Here is a 21,231-nt window from a genome sequence, read left to right on the forward strand (position 1 = left end):
GGACACAAAGCTGCTGCGGACGGGAAGCTTGGCATAGCTTGTGCACTGGCCATCCGAGTCCCACTGCTCGGCCTGTTTACGGTGGGGGAGGGGGCCCAGGGGCTTGCTGAGGTCACTGGAGAGGGGGAGCCAGAGAGCAGAGGGGTGAGGGGACCCCTCAGAATTTGAAAAGGGAACACACAATAACTCCTCAAACGCTATATCCGTCAGAACTTTAATACTCGGGAAGCGAATACCGCCGAACGTGTCCTTTTACCTCTGATGGGTTCGCTTAGTAAACAGCGGGTGAGCTCCATGCTGTCCCAGTTTCCATGGGACACAAATGGTCCAACGTCGTCAACAGTTCAATGTGATTTTTTGGGCAGGGTGAGTAGAAGGGCGAAGAATGAGGGCTCCGAGTACAATATAAGTGGATTTGAATCCCAGATCCAGGACTCATGAGCCTTCATGAATAGCCAGTTATTAACCTCCTTCTCCGGGGTCTCCTGTGGTATAAAACGGGGAGACAGCGTAACCCAAGCCACAAGGCTGAACTGGAGGTTAGCTGAGTTACGCGTGTACAGCATTTACACTAGCAGATCAAATCAACAGCTTACCACCTGCACCCTTAAAACTATTGATACTTACCATGTTACTGAAGAAGCATGCTGACGCTAGAGACAACAGCTTCTAGATCAAATTATTATTTCTCACATCTACACAACCCGTCCTTCAAACAGGTAATTAGTGCGTGAGTGTTCTGTGGCTCTCAGCGACCGACAGATGTTGGACAACTTAAAATAGTTGAGTTCAACGGCTTCAGTTTGTCTGCCAAGGCAATTCCATTTCCTCTATCAACCGGCTTAATTTAGAACACGGACTCACCGAGTTTTCCAGATGAACAGGCCAGAAGTTACTGGCCACTGCGAGCAGCTCAATGCCACTCAATCTGAAAAGTGCTCCTGAGAATGTGTTTGCAGCGAGCTCACGGCTAAACCCAGTGGCTAGGGCTACGATGAACAGTCTCCGGGAGCTGTACCTCCCAGAGGGCCGCGTGATAGTAAATAATTTTGTCTGAGTTATTAATTGCACACGCCATACAGGGCTTGCGGAGAATGCGCTTCAGCAGCTGATGGCATTCCAGCGCGATCTGGATTGCTGCGGCTCGGAGTCTTTCCCAGACCAGCCTAGCAGTGGACACCCTCTCTCCTGCGCACCGGCGTGCAGAGGGAGCGGGGACTTTCGCTTTTCACACCGGGCACGGCCCTGCTCGCTTCTCCTCGCTGCGGCTGCACGTTAGTCACTGTGGCTCCGCGGCCGGCGCCATGCGGGGCGCTCAGGGCTTCGCGCTCGCGGATAACGGGCCGCGGCCACCGCGCACCCCGGGCTCCGCGCGCCCGCCGCCCGGCCGGGGCCTGCACGCGCCCGCGACGCCGTCGGGGCAACCGGGCGCGCCCACGCGGGACCCGCCGCCGCTCAGGCTCCCTCCCGCCGCGCCGCCCGGGAACCGGAGGACGGGGACGGGGGAAGAGGCCATCGTGCGCTCCCACCCGCGACCGCGGCCGCCCGCGCCCCCGGCCAGCGGAGGGACCAGGGCCGCAGACACGTCCCCGGCGCGCGCGGCCTGGGAGCGAGGACCCCGCCGCCTTCCGGCCCCAGTCCCGCCCCTCGGGGTCCCCCCGCCGCCCCTCCCGGCTCCGCACCCCCCGTTCCCCTCCCGGCGCCCCCTCCGGCCGCGGCCGGGCCCCTCCCGGCCCCACGCAGGCGCGCCAGCCCCTCCCCTCCCCCACCGCGCGGGCCCGGCGGGGGCGGGGCGACCCTCGGAAGGGGCGTGGCCTCGGGCCCCGACGCGCGCACGCGCTCTCGCCCCTCACGGCTACGTGTCGGGCCACGTGACGACCACCCCTCAGGCCCCCCGCGAAGCAACAGGACGTTAGAAACACAGCCTTCCTGGCGGGGCGGGCGGGGCGGCCTCTGCTCAGGGCCGCGGACGGAGCATGCGGCCGGGCGGCGGCGCCCGGGGGCGCGTCCTGCGGGGAGTCCCGGGCCGCTAGCACCCGCCCGCGCCCGCGCCCTCCCCCCGTCCCTCCCGCCGCGGCGACCCCGGCGCGGCCCCAGGCCCACCCACCCGCGGGCGGAGCGGCCGGCGGGGCGGGGCGGGGCGGGGCGGGGCGGGCGGGCGGGGGGCGGAGCGAGCCGCCGGCCCCTAACGGCCGCCTCCTGCGCGGCCCCGCCCCGCCGCCCCCGCGCCTCCCCCCGCCGCGGGCAGCGCCGCCTGAACTGAGGCGAACTCCGCCGCCAAGTGAGTGAGGAGGCGGCGCGGAGGGCGCGGAGCGGCGCAGTCGGAGCGGCGGCGGCGGCAGCGGCGGCGGCGCCCGGAGAGACCCCGACCCGCGGCGCAGGCGGCGGCCGAGCGGGCGCGACCGGCCAGCGAGCGGCGGCGGCGGCGGCGGCGGCCGGGCTCTTCCTCGTCCGGCGCCCGCGGCCCGCGGAGACCCGCCTCCGCCGCTGAGGAGCCGCGCCGGGCGGGCGGCGGGCGGGCGGGCGGGCGGCCCGGGCCGGCGGAGAGCGCTGCGGGCGGGGCGCGCGGCCGGCCGCCCGGCGCGGGAGCCGCGGAGCGGGACGCCGAGCGCCGCGCGGCGGCGGCGGGGCCCGCGCCCCTCCCTCCCTCCTCGCGGGCGGCGGCGGCGGAGCCTGGAACATGGTCGGGGAAATGGAAGCGAAGGAGAAGCCCAAGCCCACGCCGGATTACCTGATGCAGCTCATGAACGACAAGAAGCTCATGAGCAGCCTGCCCAACTTCTGCGGCATCTTCAACCACCTGGAGCGGCTGCTGGACGAGGGTGAGCGCGGGGGTCGCGGCCGGGGCCGGGCGGGCGGGCGGCGGGACGCCCCGGGGAGCCGGCCGGACCCGCGCCCCGGCGGGCGCTCGGCGAGCTCGGGGCCCCGGAGGGGCGGCCCGCGCCCGGGCGCCTGAAGGACACGGCGGCTCCGGGCGGCGCGGCGGGAGTTGAGCCGCTCGAGGGGCCGCGCGGGCGGGCGGCGGGGGCGGCGGGCGCGGCGCCGGCCGCACTTCGGGCCTTTGTTTGGGCGGCGGCCCCGCGGGAGCCTCCCCGCCCGCCGCGCGGCTCCCGAGTTTCGGGCAACTTCGCGGGGCCGCTCGGGACGCGCCGGGGCGGCGGGACGGGAGCCGGCGGCGCGGGGGGAGGACCGGGCGGCCCGGAGCGGGCGGGGAGCGGGGCGGCCCGGCCCGGTCCGGCCACGAGCCCCGCGGACCGGGCTCGGGCGCCGTGCGCTGGGGCGCGGGCGGCCGGGGCTCCTCCGCCGGGGCTCCCGGAGGCCCCGGGGAGCGGGGCTGTTGGGGGGAACAGTGGCTGTGAGGCTCCCCCGGGCCTCGGGTGGTTCCAGCGGGGCCGGGCGGGGATCGCGGACCGCAGGGCCGGGCAGCCCAGAACAAAAGGCGGAAACGCCGCGGCCACAGGGCTGGACGGGCCGGAGGGCCGGGGCCGGCACCGCCGCCGAGTGCGAACAGGTCCCGGGGCGCCCGCCAGGGCCCGGCGCCCGCGTCCGCACGGGCTTCCCCGGCCCGCCGCCCCGGAAAGCCTCGCTGGCCCTTTAAGGGGGCTCTGCCGCTCCTGCTCGCCCTGGCATTTGAAAGATTGTGGAGGCAGAAAACTTTCTGGAATGTCAAAAAAAAAAAAAAAAAAAAAAAAAAAAAAACCCACAAAAAAAGCTGGAACTCTCCAGCTGGCGGTTCCCGACGTGAGCGCTAAGGGGCGCCAGTTAGTGCGTTTTAACCGGAGGAATGTTCCCAGCGAAATGGAAACAGCCTGACCTGTGTTACATGTCCCTGGAGCTGAGTCCCAGCGGGCCACTTCCTCTGTCACTGCGTGTTTGTACATTATTCACGCACACTGGACACACTTTCTCCAAACTGCAACAATTCTATCGCACAAACATAGCCTGCTGTTTTTCTACAGGCATGTTCTGGTGACGTTAGAGTTTTAGTAGGGTTAGTAAAATTTTCTGTTAAGGCTTTTTTCTTCCGTAGAACAGTTGTTTAGAAGGGATCCTTTATGGACGATCAAATGAAAATAGGCCTTGGCGATATTTAGGATTGAAGTTAAATTGCACTCTTTGAATTAAAACCTTGAATTCAATCAAATGGCATGAGCTTATTTTTTAAACACTAGGAAATATTTTCACCTTATGCATATTATATTAAAAAGTAAGTAACGTGAGTTTCTATGATTAGTTCTAAAATGCTCTTCCATGTTAACTTACGTTGATCTAAAACGTCCGATAATTTGGGGTTGGTTCTCTGTTAGAAAGTTTCTAACCTTTGACTTTGATAATTTGAATCTCCTAAATCTAAAATTCCAATTATGTCGTCATCTCTAACCAATGTTTGTTCATTTCTCTGTGGCTGGAAATAGTAACCATTTGAGTTCTACATGCCCGACAAGTCGTTGAGGGTGATACATTGTAAACAGTCTGTTTTGCTTTGTTTGTTTTTAATGTGGTTAACTCCATTAGCCCGGCCTGCGAGGGCCTTTTCAGCTCCGCAGCAGAAAGATGGCCTCTGTACAGTAGCGAGGATCTATAAAATGGACAGCATAACCTGAGAAGGAAGTTTTGCCTTTTATCAGTACACACATGCAGGAAAAGGGGCTATTCTTCAGTGTGGGATAAGCTGCTTCCTGCGATTGTTAGCCTTATTATAAACCTAATTTGACAGAAGAAAAACACTGGTTTTTGAAGTGCATCACTTTTGTTTTCGTGCCGATTATTTAGTTCTGAAATTTGGCAAGTTGTGTTTTATTCCTTTGTGGCCTGTCATTGTCCAAAACAAATGAATCATGACTTCCATTTGTGATTGGGGATTACATTTTCCTTTGGCCCATAGGATTGGCTGAAAAATTCTTCTTAAATTTAGATACAACTCTGAATTTTACTTTAGTGATTATTTTAATCACGATATTATACTTAGTTCCAGTAGGTGTATTTTCTGATAATTAGACATTTAGAGTATTTTGCATTTCGAAGTTACATTTTAAAACATTTTCCAAAACTAAGCTTTAAATTTTTTGCTTGTCTGAGAATTTTTATTTGGCTAGTTACAAATTTGAGATTGAGGTGTTCTGGGTTTTCTTAGTTGATTCGTACTTGAATGCTTTAGACGAGTATTTTAATTCCAGCCGACCGAGTTCGCCTTTGGCTGCCTGTGGCCTGTGGCCTGTCTTTGGGGGAGGTGTGGGGTTGTCAGACTTGCCTCTCCTCCTCCCCAGTCTCTTCACCATGGTTGCTTTTTAAAGTTGTGAGTACACTCTAAGTTGGAACCGTCATATAAATGTCACATAAATATAAAGAATATAACTTTAGTTGATAATTCTAGTACTTAAGAATCTTTTATTGAAGCTAGAGATGATTGCAGATAAAACCCAGGTCTTAAAATCTAAACTACCTCCCTCTTTCGGGAGTTTCAACTGAACTTTGGGACTAGCCATGGGAAAGAGCAGTTATTATGGGGTGGGTTTTTTGTTTATTTTTTGTTTTTTTAAACCTTTGTCATGAAAATGAAACTTAAGCAGCAACAGTATTTGAATGAAAATTTGGTTTTTATAAACTGTTGCAATTTAGAATTGAGAAGAATTTTATTGAAAAATTAAATTGATTTCACTTAAAATTTTCAAATAGGGAAAATGGAGAGCTAGGGATTTTAAAATCAGATCTTGAGTTTTTATTTTTTAGGCAGAGGGAATGTTAAAGCTGTTGGTAATGAAAATTAACATGCATAATATGGTTTATGAGGAAGGCCAACCTAAATTTTTTTATTGTGAATATCTGAAAAATTAGTGTGTGGCTTAGAAAAAGAGCAAGTGTGTTAGATTAGATTCTGCCATTACTGGTTTGAAAAATGCATTTTCATTTTCTCAATGCTCTTTTTTTTGGTGGGGGGTTTGCAAAATATTTTAAATTAAAACCTGCTTTGCTAGTTAATATTTTTCAATGGTGTTTATTTCCACTTATTATGCATTCATTGTGGAGTGTATCAAACCCTTAGTTTTCTAACAGTTAAGGTTTTTTTTTTTTTTTTTTTTTTTTAAAATCTTGCTTGTCTACAAAAATTTTAGTTTAAAATTTAAGTGGCTAATTGTTAGCATTGCAAGGTCTCTCGCTATATACATTTACTACAGTTTTAGGGTTTTCTTTCCAGACGGATTGTTGACAGTAATCAATATCTGTGACAGATTTTACTTGTTAAAGCAATTAATGTATATTCTTTAATCAGTCTGTTTTTTAGGAGCAAAGCCTGTGTGTTTGGACTCAGTCCTTCGAATTGGTAGTAATAAGAAGGAAGCCAATATTTATAATCAGACCTTCCAGTATCCCTTTTTCTCCTCACCCAGGAGATGTCACCAAATGTATAAAATAATAGTGGGAGTAATTTCTACCATAGACCATTTATTCCACGTTCATTCTGTATTTAACTCCCCCTCAGGCAGAATATGTATTCAAATACAGTGAGGCAGAAGGTGACTCCTTTTTAAAACTTCATCCAGCTTACATGTTTTGTAGCAAAAGCTAGACTCCCAAGGATATCATGTGATGGAGTACATAGAAATAGGTCTCTTTGCTAATGGCATTTGCAAGTATATTTGGTATGAGCACTTTGCTAAAATGGTTTTGGGAGTATCAGTGAAAGCAAGTTGACTTTTTAAATATTTTTCTCACGTATTTCTGTTATTAGCTCCTCACTAAATCATGGTCCTGAAGCTGATTGAAGTGCATCATTTTTCCATAAGGACAAACGGTTTTGATTTGCTTCTTAAGGGAAGAAAGATTGTTGCAACAAAAGACACCAGTATAATAACCCAGCCCTATGCTATGACCTTGCCTTCATTGAGGCACTATACTCCTTTTTTGAGGCCAGTATGCTTACGTCTGTAAGGTTTTTGTTTTGCTTTTTTGTTGGTTTTATTTTTGAGAATTACACCACTTTGATCATAGGGACAGTTTTAATCTGGAATGGAACTACATTTTAATTTACTTGAGAAGTTCCACGTAGTTAATATAATTTGTTTAATTTATGGTGTACTTACAAGTAAAACTTGTTTTCCTCTGTTGGAGATGGAAAATGCTGTGCCATTGTTGATAACATAAAAACAGCCCACTGAGCAACTTTCTGTTGCTGGTATGCCAGCTATTATAAAGATATCCAAGGCCTATTTTATGGCCAACAGGTAGGGTTAATGCCTGTGCCTGTGTAAAAAGTCAAAAATGGAATTATATATCAATTTTTTGTTTACATGGTAACAGGACTTAATTATTCTTGGACCCCTCTATGTTTTTTACATTGAGACAGTTCATTGTGAATTTTAAGTGCAATAAGTTATTTTCCCCTTAATGAGAACTTTTAGAACTCATTCCTTTAATGAGAATGCTTATACACTTTTTAAAAATTGACATTTCAGTTTTGGGGCCCAAAATAGCTACATTGTTTGATGTCCAAGTAAGATTTTTACAGCCTTATTTTCATTTGTCAGCAAAAATAGCATCATACTTTTCAGTGTGAGTACTGCTTGTTAGTTTTATGAAAGCTGACTGGGGCGGTGCTAAATATATTAATACTTTTCCTGTCACGTTCTAAGTTCTAGCTGGGCAAATCAAGCTAAGAGGCATTGCCAGGAGACAATCAGATTTTAAGTACACGTGTGTGGGGAATTCACAGGAGCATGAACATTCCAGAGGCGGGAGGCAGCACTGGGTACATATTTGGACATGGGGAGACATTCTGGACAAAGAAAAGGGGGGAGAAGGGGTGTTGGGTTTCACAGTGAGAACGGCCATGTAGAGGGAGTGGAGGGAGAGCTGAGCACACATGCAGGGGAATTCTTGCAGGCGCCTCAGAAACCATGGCACCAGGGCCTGCCCAGCTAACGGTTCCTGCCTGGAGCCCCTCCATGGTCCGCACTTGACTTAAAGGAGGCTCAGGCTGCACCCTACGATTCCCTCCCTGGAGCAGGTTTTTATTTCCGAGTCTCGTGGGCAGGAAGGAAGGGAGGGCAAAGGTTCTTTCTGAGTCTGGTTTCTTAATAACCAGCTTCAAATCAATATCCCTGAAGGCAGCTGCGGGGGGCAAAACGTTGGTTCCTTTCAGCTATAGATACAACCCAAGCCTGTGTTGAGTATTACTCTCTATGTGATTATCATGCTGAACATTGTGATCTTACCTTTCTTTGTCTACCCTATTAAAATTAGTTTCTTGAGGGTGCTCACCTCAGCCTGTGACATGTACACTCTCAGATGTTCATTGAATTAATAAATTAGGTTGACTATATATATTTATAGTTTTTCTAAAAATATGGGACTAAGCAAATTGTATAACAATTGGTGATGATTTTGGCAATTAGAAAAAAATGACTTTTTTCCCCTTAGAAATGACATATTTTAGAAATCTTAAAATAATACTTTCAGTACTTGACCTCAAGGAACTTAATCTTCATTTTACTTTGCTACCATTGATGTGAATGAGAATTGGAAAGATAAAATCACTTAAGTAGTAGTTTCTAGCCAGTCCTTATATAAAATATGTCTAAGTGCCCATTTCAGTTCTTGAAAGTTTTGTCAATTATGGAATTATATAGATAAGTGTTTTCCCTAGACAGTTGCCTACAAATGTCAACGTTCATCCGATATGTAAGTCTTATATCTGTGCAAAGCACAATAAATAGGAAAGGTGCCCGTCTGTAAGTGCTGCTTTGATGTATTCAGGATAAAAAAGGACTATCTGGTTTTAGTTAGAAGAAAGCTGAGTTTAAACTCATGTGGCAGTTACAGTAATTAAGCACAATAGCAATTTTTTAAAGCATAGGTGTTCCAAGCTAATTTGAAACAGTGCTATTACTTAGAAAATAAATTGAAAATTTTAGTTAACTGAAACTTAACCCTTTTAAAAGGAGTATATTTTTCTGCTTTAGACTTAACAGTGTTTTAAATGTCACAAGTGTTTAACAATATTGTACTAGTTAAGTGATTTGTGCAGAATTCTTATAATTAACAACTTAATGTTTTCACCATTTCTTTAGTTTCCTGAAGCAGAAAGTCTATAATAGTTTGAAAATCTATCCATCCTATCAAGTCTAACAAAATAAAATTTTATGTTTGTCATGCTGCTTTATATGGTGATTCTAAACTAGTTTTATTAAACTAAATTTGGTGAGTTGAATCAGTTTGCTGTACCATTTCTATTACTTTATTTATGATAAAGCAGAATTTGTCAGTTTGGATGCTATTCAAGGGTATTGAAGTGTCAGGAAACTGTTATATGGCAGTGGTAATAAAGAAGGAAGGGTGTGTGCAAGCGAACATGTGTGCAGTGGGGAACACGCAGTGGGTGTGCACTCACGCTGGCCTTGAAATCCTTGGGAGTGGGTGCTGAGGATGGCCAAGTGCCAAAACAAGGTAGGTTTTGGAAGTTATGAATTATCTGCATGGCCCCAGGATTGAGATGATTATACACTGAGTGGCCAGATTATTATGATCTCTGAACACATAGTAACCTGGGCCACTCAACACACACACACACTAGAGGCCCAGTGCATGAATTCATGCATGGGTGGGGTCCGGCCAGCCTGGCCAGGGGGAGGGGATATGGACGGTTGGCTGGCCTTCCTGTTGGTCAAAGGGACAATTTGCATATTAGCCTTTTATTATATAGGATATACACTGAGTGGCAAGATTACTGTGCATTCAGAGATCATCGTAATCTGGCCACTCAGTGAATATCAACAGTGAAAAGGGGAATGGGTCTTAAACAACTTGAGTTTTGCTTTAGTGCAGGACAAGTTGTTATAAGGGCATGATCCCTGGTCAGTTACAAATTATTGGGGGAGCCCTTGACTTTTGAGCTAAATTAACAGATTAAAATATATTGGAAAGTTGAATGTAAAAATATGTAAGTTATAAGTATATGTATACTGCATTTAAGAGAAGTGGGGAAATGCATGGTAAAAGCAAACTCATCTTTTTATTTGTAACCTTTCATTACCTCTTAATGTCATAATATTTTATGGGTCCTCAACATATTTATAAAGAGTATATGAAGAGATGTATATATGAAAAACTGAAAAGTAATAGGAAAGATAACTTTTTATTTTATTTTTTTATTTTTTTAAAATATATTTTATTGATTTTGTACAGAGAGAAAGGGAGAGAGAGAGTTAGAAACATCGATGAGAGAGAGTCATCGATCAGCTGCCTCTTGCACACTCCCTACTGGGGATATGCCCGCAACCAAGGTACATGCCCTTGACTGGAATCGAACCCGGGACCCTTCAGTCCCCAAGCCGACACTCTATTCATTGAGCCAAACCGGTTTTGGCTAGGAAAGATAACTTTTTAAAGGCAAATTAAAATCATGGAAGATCATGGAATTTCAGAACTGCAAGGAACCTGAGCATCCTGGGATGCTATTCTCATTTCACAGGTGCAGGACCGAGGTCTAAAGAGGTTGTGACTTGTGCAGGTCACAAGGCCAGGTAGTCAGAGCTGGAGCTCGATGCTCATGCTGCCTTCTGCTCTGTTTGTGAGACTGCCTGATGAAACGAGAAGAAACACCCGGAGGAGTTCCCTGTGCGAACACTGCTGAGGCCTCAGGTTGAGAACACGAAGAAATGGCAAAGGGGGTTTTTCTTAATTCTTTGATCTGTGGGACTTGAGCAAATGCTGATCAGATTCTTGGATTAGAATGCAGGTTTTTTTAATGGTAAATTTTTATTGTTAAGAGGCTAAAAGTGAAAGTAAAGACATTTTTAGAGAGTTAAACTCATTCACTTAAAAGTTCTTGGTAAGCAAAGGATAGAGTTTTAGCTCTTTAAATAATATGGTACAAATAAATTTAGTATTGTTGCTGTTGTTACTACTACAATAACTACTTAATTTAACTATGGAGGGGAAATTTAACATTCTGACTGGAAGATCTAATGTAGAGATTTAACATTGCTAGGTGATTTAAGTCATAAGGTGTTATACTTGCATTAGGTTAGATAATGTGGGGTGGAACTAGCCCAGTGACTTATCAGGCAGCAGCTTGGAAGAGTGACCGCTAGGAGGTGGATGGTGCTGAATTGAGTAGAAATGGGAGCTGCCCTAAGTAGCCACTGCATCCATTCCTGATGCCTGCGTCTGAAGCATGGACCTTTCTTTCAAGTGTGTTCAAAACAAGTATAAAATACAGTTCTTTGCATACTGTATTACAGTCCTTGTATCCCTCTGATATAGTCGATGCTATGTAGTGGCAGGTGAATAAAATTTTTAAGAAATAAAAATGTCAAATCAAGGCCAAATACAGTTACTCTGTAATAAACTATACCCAATCCTCTACTATTGCTGTTGCAACTACAATTATTGCAGTTATGCTCCCATTGTGATGACAGGCATTCAGGTGTCAATTCTGTCGATGTGTGTATACATGTGTACATACGTGAGCCAGCAGATGAATGAAAATGATTTGTGTTTGCTTACATGTAGCAAAGTGGTAAGAGGTTGTTTTTTTGTTTTGTTTTGTTTTGTTTTTGTTTTTTGTGACTAGCAAACCTGGGTTCTAATCATGACTTCGCAGTTTGCTAATTAGTTGGTGACCTTAGACAAGATATCTAACCTCAGTTGCCCTGCTAACCTCAAATCAAAGTACTTAGAGGCTATAGAGTATCATATGCATAAGAGTTTCTACCTATAAGGTAGCATGTTTTTGATAGGACTGATAATCAGATAAAGGAATTTGTAGGGAATAAGAAGAAAAAAGAGAGGTTAGTTTTCCATATGTGCAGGAGACTCACTCACTACAGATATTCGCATAGTCCAGAAGTCACTTTGAGCTAAAGTTTCTATTTCTAGTAAGGTTTTTTGAGAAGTGGAACCTGAGTTGGTATTAACACGTGGTAGGATTTAATGAGTGAATGGGAGGGTGGAAGGAAAGTGCAGTAGTGTCAAACATGGTAATGGGAAATTGAAAGACTTTCAGGAATGGCAAATGCACATGGAAAAGTAGAGCCAGAAGACGTGGTGAGAGCTATATTGTAGTGGACCTTGAGTGCCAGGATGAATAGTGTACATTTTATTCTGAGTTTGGAAAGGAACTAACGAAGGCTGAGATTATATCAGGGCGTCATAATGGCTCCGGGGCAAACTGACCACAGTGGAGAGAGTAGCTCCCGCCCATGGCTCTCTCATCCCATACAATGAAAGGTCACAGGTTTGGTTTCCCATCAGGGCAGCTACTACCCAGGTTGCAGGTTCAATCCCTGTTCTGCGCCTATGGGAGGCAACCGATCGATGTTTCCCTCTCACATTGATGTTCTTTGCTCTCTCCCTCTCCCCTTTTCTAAAATTAACAAAAGCGTGTCCTTTGTGAGGATTTTAAAAAAGTAAAAAGTTACTTAGAAAAAAAGAGTGTAGAATATATGGTTTCAGGGAAGTAGAAATTGGACACTGAAGAGCTAAGATAAAATGTTAATAAAAATATTTGTATTCTAGGTTTAAACTCAATAGGTTTTTAAGAGATGTACTTTAAGTAAAAATAAACATACACACATTGTTTATTTCTTATCCACAGATTCTGTATTCATATTGCAGTATTAAGGATGTGGGGCTCCTTTAGCTGCCAGCTCAATTTTTGATGACTTAGATTTGAGCTTTCATTTCTCTGAATTAAAGAGAATTGATGAAATTCTTGGTTTGAGGGGATTTTAGGATTTCGTAAATTAGTTTGACTTGAAGAAAATTTTGTCCCACCTCACTTATCTATTGTGAAATCTGTTATAAAGCACAGTGTAGACTTTCTGAGAACTTTATACTTCACTCACCCATTTTACTTTAATCATATTTATCTTTTTAATTTATTTTTTAGCACTTAAAAATGACTTAATTGTATTTCTACTGAAATGTAAGGGGTTTGAAGGACCTTTGCTCCCCTGCTGCAGTAGATCCAGTCTTGCCAGACCTGGATCCATCTGTAAAAGTGGTTAATGCCTGAGTATAACATCTCTTTCAATGTGGCAGCTAATACCATTCCCTGAGTTAGGAATAAAGCTAGCCCCCCAAGTCAGGGGTCCTGGTAGAACACAAAACATCAAACATTTTGACTTCTATGCAGGAGGGTGCGCACACATGGTCTGAAAGCGCGTGCACACCGACCTTTGCCCTCGGTCCTGGGCAACCTGCAGTGACACACAGTTGCTGACTGCTAGCATGGCAAGGCATCTTCACCGTCTTTATTTCTGGACGGCTTCTCCCCGGTTCTTGGGGGCCACTGCTTTTTCCGTGGCTGGAGCAGTTCTGTCAAATTCCTCTCTGGGATCTGTTGTTGCAGGAATTCACAGGGATTTGGAGTTTTCTGAAAATAAACAAACATAGTCTCCACCAAAGATTAATAAAGGAATCTTTCCTGTAAATTAGACTTGGGATCCTTTTGATTTTTGTCCAAACGATTTTTCATTGGCTTATTTTGACACCATAAGTCAGCATTATAAATGAAAAATAACTTTTAAAGTAAAAAATTTTAAAGCAAAGGCTTGATGTAATTTCCTTACAGGATATTTCTTACAGGATATTCTACTAACCCTCCTTTTTATTTTATGAGGCTTTTGTAAAATTTTTTAATGCAGTCTTGATAACTTTTTCTTTTTGCACAGAAATATGACTGCTTTGGATTCGTTGCATGTTAAGCAATTTTACTATGAGATGAACTATCAGTAAAAGATTTTAGTTAATACTTCAGGAACAGTTTTTGTCCAGTGCAATTAAGTTTTTATTTTTGAGTATTTATTTCAGTTGCCCAATTTAAATTAATCTGGAATAAAGCTTATTTTTTAACTTCACTTGTCCTAGATTAATCAAACTCCTGCAACTAGTCTTTAACTTAACGTAAGCTTTGTCAGGCAGGCAAAAACACAAATTTTTTACTTCAGTTTATGAGGCCGAATATATTTACTTTTCATTACAGTCCTTAAGATGTTTGAAGGAAAACTCTCTTTTTATTTCATTCCAAAATAATTTTAAGGCTAAAGAGAAATTTATTTAAAAATCTTTTTTTTTTTTTTTTTTTTTTTTTTTTTTTTTTTTTTACACCAAACTATCTCTAGCACTGTTGCTTAATGCAGAATGAGCCATATGGCTGAATAGCCTTATCACAAGAAATCTCATTACAGTAAGGTTGACTTCTGTTTTACTATCAAATTTAATATTTTAACAGTCTTAGTTTACACTGTAAATGTTAGTGGAGGAGATTTCAAAATTTTCAAATTTCTCCTTTTTATTAAATTTAGAATTTTATTTTTAAAGAGTATCCCCCTTAGGCTTATTCCTATACAGAAGGATCATGGGAGGTCTCAGTAACTTTCTTAGAAGGCTTAAATTGCTTACAAAGACATTGGCTTATTCAAAGGAAGGGGCTGGCCTTTGCTGTTTCAAGATGGCAGCCCTCATGGGAGCAGCAAACCATGAGGCCAACATGGCCGCTGCCAAGTCACATAGTCATGGTGGCTTCTGAACTGTTCTTTCAAAGAAAAGATAGTTTGCTTCTTCTCAATAAACAAGGGAAAAGCAAACCAAAATCACTAAAAGATACAGTCAAAATTATATCGCAGACAAATTTTATTAGCTGTTGCTGGTTGCTTTATTAGAATTTAATTGTTTATAAAAATATTGGCTTCTTATATAACAATTTATAATGAGAACTTGATTTTATTTTAAAAAGCTAATTTATAAAGTAATTTTAGCCGAAACCGGTTTGGCTCAGTGAATAGAGCGTCGGTCTGAGGACCGAAAGGTCCCAGGTTTGATTCTGGTCAAGGGCATGCACCTTGATTGCGGGCACATCCCAGTAGGAGGTGTGCAAGAGGCAGCTGGTTGATGTATCTCTCTCCATGTTTCTAGCTCTCTATCCTTCTCCCTTCCTCTCTGTGAAAAATCAATAAAATATATTTAAAAAAAAATAAAAGAAAGTAATTTTAGTAGGTATTTATATTAAAAAAAAAAAAAAAAGCAAGCAAATTTAGTAAACTTATAGGTCTGATTCACAAAGCACAAACGCTGCCCCACCACCAGCCCATTCAAAACGCAGGCTGCTTGTCTTTCTTGAAATTCTGCTGTTGAAAAATTTGGCTGTGTTTAAGAAATATATTGTTACTTTATTTTTGCCCTTTTTAGAGGCCAAAGCCTTCATAACATTTAATATATTTATGTAAGTAAAATACAATTATCAATTTTTATTTGATAAAGCTTTCCATGCAATTTCAAGTATCAATTGGTTTAATTAAAAATATTTGAGAACAGACTTTTGAGAAATGTTTCATCAACAAAACTTAAGAAATCAAGAATTTGACTATGCTTAACAGAGCATCCTTGAGCTTTGAGAGTAGTTTTAAGCAGTTGATAGTAGAGATACACTGAGTTACCCACGTTTTACACCCAGTTAATACAATTTGCAACAGTCTGCTCCTTACCTTACTTGTTTTAATCTGTGACTCATGCACTTCTTGGAGCCATCCCCTTGCCTAATTTGAAGTTGCCTCTGTAATCGGCCTGACCACGTTGGGCGCCAGATATAATGGGGTCTCCCTTTTCTGAGTCCAGCGCGGAAAGGGAGATGATCGGTTCTTTTGAGTGGAGGGGCTGGGGATTGAGAAAAGACACAGATAGAAAGAAAAAGCTGGGACCTGGTGGGCCGCTGCCCTCTTCTGATGGAGAGACAGTGACCCAGAGCCCATGCAACATGTTTATTTTATCCCCCAAATACCTGGGAGTCTCACCAAAAGTCAAGACAAAGGAGATTATTTGCCTTCTTGAGTAGGCCCCAAGTCCTATTCCTTCCTGGCGCTTGACTGGATTTATACGTCAAAACCCACCCCCTACACCTGGGCAAAGAAGAGTCAATGCTGAGAACACCCATGGCAAAGCGTGTTCCCAGGGCATGGCTTTGCCAATGCCACTGGGTTCAGCTGACAGCGATGAGAGAACGCCCTGTGCCTTTCCGGGCGCGCTCTACAAATCATCATTAGGGGCTCATAGACTTCCGATGCTCAGGTCAACCAGAGTTACTCCTTTTGATGTTAATTGTCAGAACTTTGGCCACTGTAATCTAACTGGGTCCTGTGTCTTTTGAAATCTTACTTTGTGCAACAGCTTGATATGCCAACCTCATTTGTACCTTCCCTGCCCACAGCTAGAATTGGCCATTTTTCCACCGTTCTTTTTATCAGGAATGTTGTTAGAGATGGGAGTGTAAGCACTACACATCTTCCTTGCTGTCAGGGGAGGTTTACTTTTAGGCTATTTTCTGTGGGTGGAGCTAGACAGTATTGATTTTAAAATTCATGTTTATATTTTCAATTCAATTTTAGCATTTTATTTTGTAATCCTATCTTTTTTTCTACCACCATAACAACATGATTTCTGACAGTGACAGTATTACTTAATAAGCTTTACCATACAATATGAGGGAAGTACTTTCAAAATAATATTAATAGCCCAGCAGCTGTGGCTCAGTGGTTCAGTGTGTTGACCCATGAACCAGGAGGTCATGGTTCAAGTGTCCATTATTACTGGTCAGGACACTTGCTTGGATTTTTGACTCCATTCCCAGTATGGGGCATACAGGAGGCAGCCAATCAGTGATTCTCTTTCATTCTCTCTCTCTCTCTCTCTCCCCCTCTCTCTCCCTCTCTCTCTCTTTCTCTCTCTCATATATTTTAAAGTAATAACAATAACAGTAAAATACTGAATATTTAAACTTTTAAAATACCTTTTAGACGTGTTACAAATTATAGATACAGTCAGTGACTTCTTGTTCTTTTCATTTGGTGACAGTTTCCTTCTTTTTTTGGCCTTACTCTGTAGTGTTTATTTTTTTATCAAAAAATATTTTTATCTTGTGATGTCACTTATTGGCAGAGCTCTTTTGTTGTACTGATTGTTTTTACCCATGTCCAGCAGAAATTAGAGGAAATATGTACATATATTTTAAAATCGGGAGTTTGTGTGTGTGTTTAATGGAGATAAACAAGTTTTGTGTAGACTAGTACTTTGTATCTTAAGCATGAGAATAGGGAAAAAAAGAACATAATAGGCAAATTGTTTCAATTTGGTGAATTCTTCTGCAGAATATTGGTTAAAAAAAAAAAAAAAAAGTATAGCTATTGATGCTTTTAAGTCTGATAAGTTAAGAGAAAATCCCTAGGTAGAAATTTAGTATTAACATTTTATTTCTGAGTAGTTGCAAAATTTCTACTCCAAAGTTTTTATCCTTATGTATAGTAAGGAAGTTATGTTCCAGCAGATGGTGATATTAGTACACAAAAGACAGTGTTTAGTGATTAAAATGTATTCAGAAATAGCCCTTTGGCTATAATAGGATTGTTTTTCTCCTTTGAACTGTAAGGAGAAGAGTTGGCTAGGAATATCACTATATTCTTAATAATAATAACATAGCTATTACTGAATTTAGTATTTGGGTTGTGATATTTCTCTAAAGAACTTGTCTTTTTAAGAGACCATATGTGAGTACATTGACTTTATAAAATATAACTGGTTTAGGATATCAAATTGATTACAGCATTTTTTTTTTATTTTTTTTTAATACTCTTGTCTTTACAGCTTTGGAGGGTGTTTGATTGTTTTGGCAGGAGACTGAGCCTAAAGGTATTCTATTTGTATATTATCTTTGCAGTTTTAAAGTCTTTAATAGAACAAGTCAGGAAATAATGTGTGCCATAGTTTACTATTATATGTTATTTGAAGAGCTATCTCTTTGGGGGATTATAGTTTTATTGTAGTAATAAAAATTATCAACAGTGTAAAGGTTATCTTATCTCACTTTATTATAGTTTACAGCGTTCCTTGTCAGTTGTTTTATTATAGTTAGGTAAATATTATATATTTTGCTTTAAAGTATGCCTTAACAATTGTTGAAGAAATTGCTTACTCAAGTTTCTTCTTAAATAAGATTTAGAAGTATGTGTTTTTGTTAATAACATTTAAGTTATATTTTTAAGTTTTTGAGCTTTTTTTAAAATTGCCAAGTCAGTTGTTAAATGCCCCCCTTTCCCTCAGTTACTTGGAATTGAATTCAGGCATGGGAGAATATATATGTCCTCTTTGTTTATATGTCCAGGACTAGGGGTGAAGAGGTTCCTTGGGTCCCTTTGTAGGACCACTGCTCCCCCCCCCCCCCCCCCACACACACACACACACAGTTCTTTTTCTCTTTCATTATTACTAAAATGTAAAGAATTGGAGATGCAGACATTTTCAATTGACTTTTGGCAGTAACATGATTTGTGGTCTCCGAATTCTGGGAAATATGGTGAAAGTAGAGAGGTATATTGTCTTTGAACCTTTAATTTTTTTTTTTTAAGGCTAAGTTCTATTTTGTGTATATATTTTTGTTTGTTTTTTAAAGTCTTTAGAGTTTATAAGAAGTTTAATTGCTCTGAGTAATCATTAAAAATTGTGTTGTAATAAAGACCCACACACATTTGTTTTATTGTTATCCTTAAGTATTCTTAATGGAAAAACTGTAAGATTTATTATTAAAAATGAAAGTCACCCCATAATTCACTGATCACTCTTAACATTGTGATGGAATTTTTCTAGTTGCTTTCCCCCCTCTACTTGGGTATATAATAAAATTTGGATTCTATTGTACTACTATCTTTGTATTTCTTGGAAAAATAAATTGCATCATGAGCATTCCCCTCTGCCATTTCATATTCTTTGACTATGTTTTTATGATAGCATAGTTCATCTTAGAGTAGTAACTTATTTAACCGTTCTCTGTTGGACATACCACTTTGCTTTCAGGAAGCTTGTGTGATATGAAATGGTTTCAGAAGATTATTACTCGATGTTTGTAAAGCCTGAAGTCACTAAGTATTTTAACTAGGTTCTGTGAATACCAAGCTCTTTTACTTTGTCACTATAATTAACTGGGAATAAGCATTCCATGCTGCATTCCAATGGTGATTGTTATTACATGACGTTTAACTTTTTTATTAATGTCAGTTCATATCTTACATTAATTTTTAATATCAACATATATTTTTGAAATTTTTTATTCTATTTGAAAATGTTTGAATGCATGCTGTATGTAGGGTGGAAGAAATACAACAAAGTTCAGATTCTTGTCCTGCCTTCCAGTGTCTGAGTAGTAGAGTAAATAGTACAAAAAGAAAAGTAATATAAGGTTACACAAACATTCCAAGAGAGGGCTGGAGACTGATGCCAGAGGTCACTGCAAGCTGGAGCGGTTATGGCATGTTTCAGAAAAGGGGAAGTTTCCCCTGGCCCTGGAGGCAGGGAGATGGGGTTGGAGTGGAGAAGAGGGGAAGGAAGCAGTGCTCTAACCCAGGGAGCAGGGTCCTTGGAGGTGAGAGCATTTCAAGTAGGAGGCAGAAAGGGGCCTCTCCTGTGGGAAGCTTGGAATGTCTGTAAACTTACATTGGTTAGATGGCAGTGGTTTACAGCTGTTAGTCATGTAAATTCCCTGTTTCTGTTTGGTGTGTGTAAATGTGATAGATTGTTATGCACATTGTCAATTGTTCTTGATCTTGACTTCCCAACTCCCTGTATTTTGCTACCTAATTTCTATTTTAACTGCTTAAAAAAAATCTGTGTATACTTGGGACTTTCTATTCTGTTTCAGTACTACCTTTGGACTTGATGCCATTTTAGTTGTTTTCTCTGTGTGTATATTGGTGATGTGTTGGGGTCAGGTGCATGGAAGAAGTGTACATCTGAACTAGTGAATGTATGAGTTGCTGCATATTTTGGTCCATGGGGTATGGCCTGAGTCCTAGCCCTATGCCTGCCTTTCATCATCCTCTGTTGCTTTTCTTCTAATGGTTTGCAAGACTGCGATTTTAGGTTGGATGGGAGGTTGAAGGCTGGCTCATGTAACTCGGAGTTGAGGGAGGCTGTAGGGACATGTCTGCAAGTGTGCTCCATGCAGTGCTGGCCTCCTGAGGTGGGCTGGGGGCCAGGGTGCTGCAGTCACCTTTTGTGGAACCAGCATGTGTTGACAGGCGAAATACCCAGGATCTGCAGTGAAGACAGTGAAGTTGATTTAACTGGTTTTTTTCCGAAGTTACTTGGTAAAAAGGAATTTTTTTTTTTTTTCCCAGCTGGTCTAAGGATACATTATGGGAAATATTAGGAGGATTTTGAAGAACTGTGGATCCTAGGGTAGGAGGCTTTAAATAATAATTGTTTGGGAACCCTATTTTTTAATGAGGATGCTGGTTTAAGTCAGATCAAAGCACCCTTTGAAAAAAGAAGTTAAATATCATTTAGTTGGGAATTATTTCAAATTTTATCTGAAAGGAAGCAAGAAAAACTGGCCTTTTTGGTTTTAATTATGTAACAATTTAGGCAAATGGTTTCAGTAGTAACTTTTGTTTTAATTCAATGTATTGTTACTTAGGTAAAAATTTGAACTTGCTGTTTTAAAACACGATTCTCCAAATGAAAAAAAGTTCATGTAGAATCCCAACAATGTAAACATGAAATTGAAAACACTTTGAAATAGAAATGCATAGAAAAAATATGTGCATGTTCTAACATATGCCTGACTTAAGCCTAAATTTTTTAAAAATTGGGAACTGTTAGATGAAGAGGAATTGTTAAATTTTGAAAAGAGAACTATTTACATTTGTTAGATTACAGCTGTTACTTAGTCATAATAAAATTGTTTTGATGAGATTTAGTTTTCAGCAGCCTTTACAAGGATAGGTGGTAGAATAACATTTGACCTGAAAGGTGCAGAGGATTTTTATAAAAAATTTCTGTCCTTGTTCAAAGAAAAAAAACTATAATTTTGAGATTTTACATCTGGAATGGAGCTTAGAGATCACATTTCCATTCTTTCATTGTAAATGTCAATGTGGTTTACTTACAAAGGCTATAGAGAAGTCTGACGAATTAGAAACGGCTGGTTTGAGGAATGGTTGCTCATTAGGCTCTTGTGACAGAAATTTACTACTATGTGATATTAGCCAGTCAGAATATCTCTGGGTCTGATCCCCTCTATGGAGAATTACATCGTGACTGATAATACATGTGATGTGACTGCTTTCTGATGTGAGTAGCTTAAACTGTTTATATTTTATTTCATTGCTTGAAATACCTAGCCCAGGGTATTTTTAACTTTTCTTCTAAATAAGAAATAATTAAGTATGGAATGCACAGAATGATATT

The 21,231-nt window shown here is 42.5% G+C and overlaps 1 protein-coding gene across 11 annotated transcripts in view; it reads left to right on the forward strand.

The window, feature by feature from the left end:
• Window positions 1-2,516: 2,516 nt before the first annotated feature.
• Window positions 2,517-21,231, forward strand: part of QKI (QKI, KH domain containing RNA binding) — a 113,243-nt gene continuing 94,528 nt past the window's right edge. For 10 of the 11 annotated variants that reach the window (XR_014795515.1, XR_014795516.1, XM_084889738.1 and 7 more), the window contains exon 1: window positions 2,549-2,822. Coding sequence is in view for 9 of the 11 variants with exons in the window: in XM_084889738.1 (XP_084745864.1) it covers window positions 2,681-2,822 (142 nt within the window). In the remaining 2 variants the exon portion in view is untranslated. Of the gene's footprint in view, window positions 2,823-21,231 lie in introns of all 11 variants that reach the window. The other variant, XM_084889740.1, reaches the window with a different exon arrangement.

This window comes from Pipistrellus hanaki, assembly GCF_964339955.1.
Source record: "Pipistrellus hanaki genome assembly, chromosome: 7".
NCBI classification, from domain to species: Eukaryota; Metazoa; Chordata; class Mammalia; order Chiroptera; family Vespertilionidae; genus Pipistrellus; species Pipistrellus hanaki.